Below are 1,662 nucleotides of genomic sequence, written 5' to 3'. Positions count from 1 at the left end.
CAGACTATGTAACACCATCACTAACAGGGACGTTGTAGAGCGTCCCCTGGTGGACAGACTATGTAACACCATCACTAAATGCCGATACATGGTCAGGCTCTACCACACTCTGTATGTTGAATGAAACATGGATGTCTGAGGGTGGGGGGGTACCTGAAGGCCTGTGTGGAGTAGACCCTGACTCGGCTCCAGGCCTGCTGAGACACGCCTGAGACCCCCGAGCTCCGCAGATACACGGCTGTGGTGGAATCTGGAACAGGACACAGACATGATGTCAGACCTCAAAAACAAAAGAGGGTCAATGGACAAGTTCTGATCTTCAATTCTCAATATTTATAGTATCAATATCAAGTTATATGGAGACACCTTACAGAGATCGGGTCTAGACCGCTCTATAATTAACAGATAAAGCAGGTCTAGACCACTATATAATTTACAGATAAAGCAGGTCTAGACCACTCTATAATTTACAGATAAAGCAGGTCTAGACCACTCTATAATTTACAGATAGAGCAGGTCTAGACCGCTCTATAATTTACAGATAGAGCAGGTCTAGACCTCTCTATAATTAACAGATAAAGCAGGTCTAGACCACTATATAATTTACAGATAGAGCAGGTCTAGACCACTATATAATTAACAGATAAAGCAGGTCTAGACCACTATATCATTTACAGATAGAGCAGGTCTAGACCACTATATAATTAACAGATAAAGCAGGTCTAGACCACTATATAATTTACAGATAGAGCAGGTCTAGACCACTATATAATCTACAGATAGAGCAGGTCTAGACCCCTCTATAATTAACAGATAGAGCAGGTCTAGACCTGTCTATAATTTACAGGTCAAGCAGGTCTAGACCTCTCTATAATTAACAGATAGAGCAGGTCTAGACCTCTCTATAATTTACAGATAGAGCAGGTCTAGACCACTCTATAATTTACAGATAGAGCCGGTCTAGACCCCTCTATAATTTACAGGTCAAGCAGGTCTAGACCTCTCTATAATGTACAGGTAGAGCAGGTCTAGACCCTTCTATAATTAACAGATAGAGCAGGTCTAGACCCCTTTAAAACGGACCCAACAGTTCTAGCAGTTCCCTCCAGAGCAACAGTGGCGAGGAAAAACTCCTTTTAGGAAGAAACCTGGGACACAAAAACCGAAGGTCTAACAGGACCCAGACCTGTGAAGGAGCCGTGAGACCGGACGTCGTGTGTGATGAAGCCTGCAACGAACACGAGCAGGACCATGACCAGTCTGGACCACGGGAACCCCCGTCCGCGCATCTTCACCTGCAGATTCTGGAGACAGAAGACAATTATTTCCATTGATAAAAAAACTCCAAACGGGTCAACTTTTACTGCAGGAGGGTTACTTCAGCGTCTGCGGGGACAACTGGTCTCACCTGGCACAGGTTGTTGCAGTCCTGAAGCTCCTGAGACTCGATGACGTCTTTCATCTCCTCGTTGGTCACTCTGAAGGACTGGATGGTTTCTTCAAGGTTCTTCCGAAGCTAAAGATGGAAAATAAAGAACAGCTAGTCAACACAACAGGTTCCAGGACACCATAGAGGAGAGATTACACCTCCAGAACACACTGTAAAAAACATCTCACTATCTGCTAGCTGCCTGTCCCCTGAACACACTGTAAAAAACATCT

General features: G+C 44.5%; 1 protein-coding gene across 1 annotated transcript; it reads right to left on the bottom strand.

The window, feature by feature from the left end:
• Positions 1–92: 92 nt before the first annotated feature.
• LOC117961808 (transmembrane protein 214-A-like) lies at positions 93–1,554 on the bottom strand. The gene is made up of 3 exons (XM_034900743.1): positions 1,409–1,554; positions 1,187–1,304; positions 93–250 (listed from the first exon to the last, which is right to left on the bottom strand). Exons 1-3 carry the CDS (start codon positions 1,460–1,462, stop codon positions 93–95), a joined length of 330 nt encoding a protein of 109 aa, XP_034756634.1. The 5' UTR covers positions 1,463–1,554.
• Positions 1,555–1,662: the final 108 nt, after the last annotated feature.

This window comes from Etheostoma cragini, chromosome 18 (assembly GCF_013103735.1).
Source record: "Etheostoma cragini isolate CJK2018 chromosome 18, CSU_Ecrag_1.0, whole genome shotgun sequence".
In the NCBI taxonomy this organism is placed as follows: Eukaryota; Metazoa; Chordata; class Actinopteri; order Perciformes; family Percidae; genus Etheostoma; species Etheostoma cragini.
The sequence above is the reverse complement of the archived record's forward strand: the minus strand, read 5'-3'. Positions and strand labels throughout refer to the sequence as shown.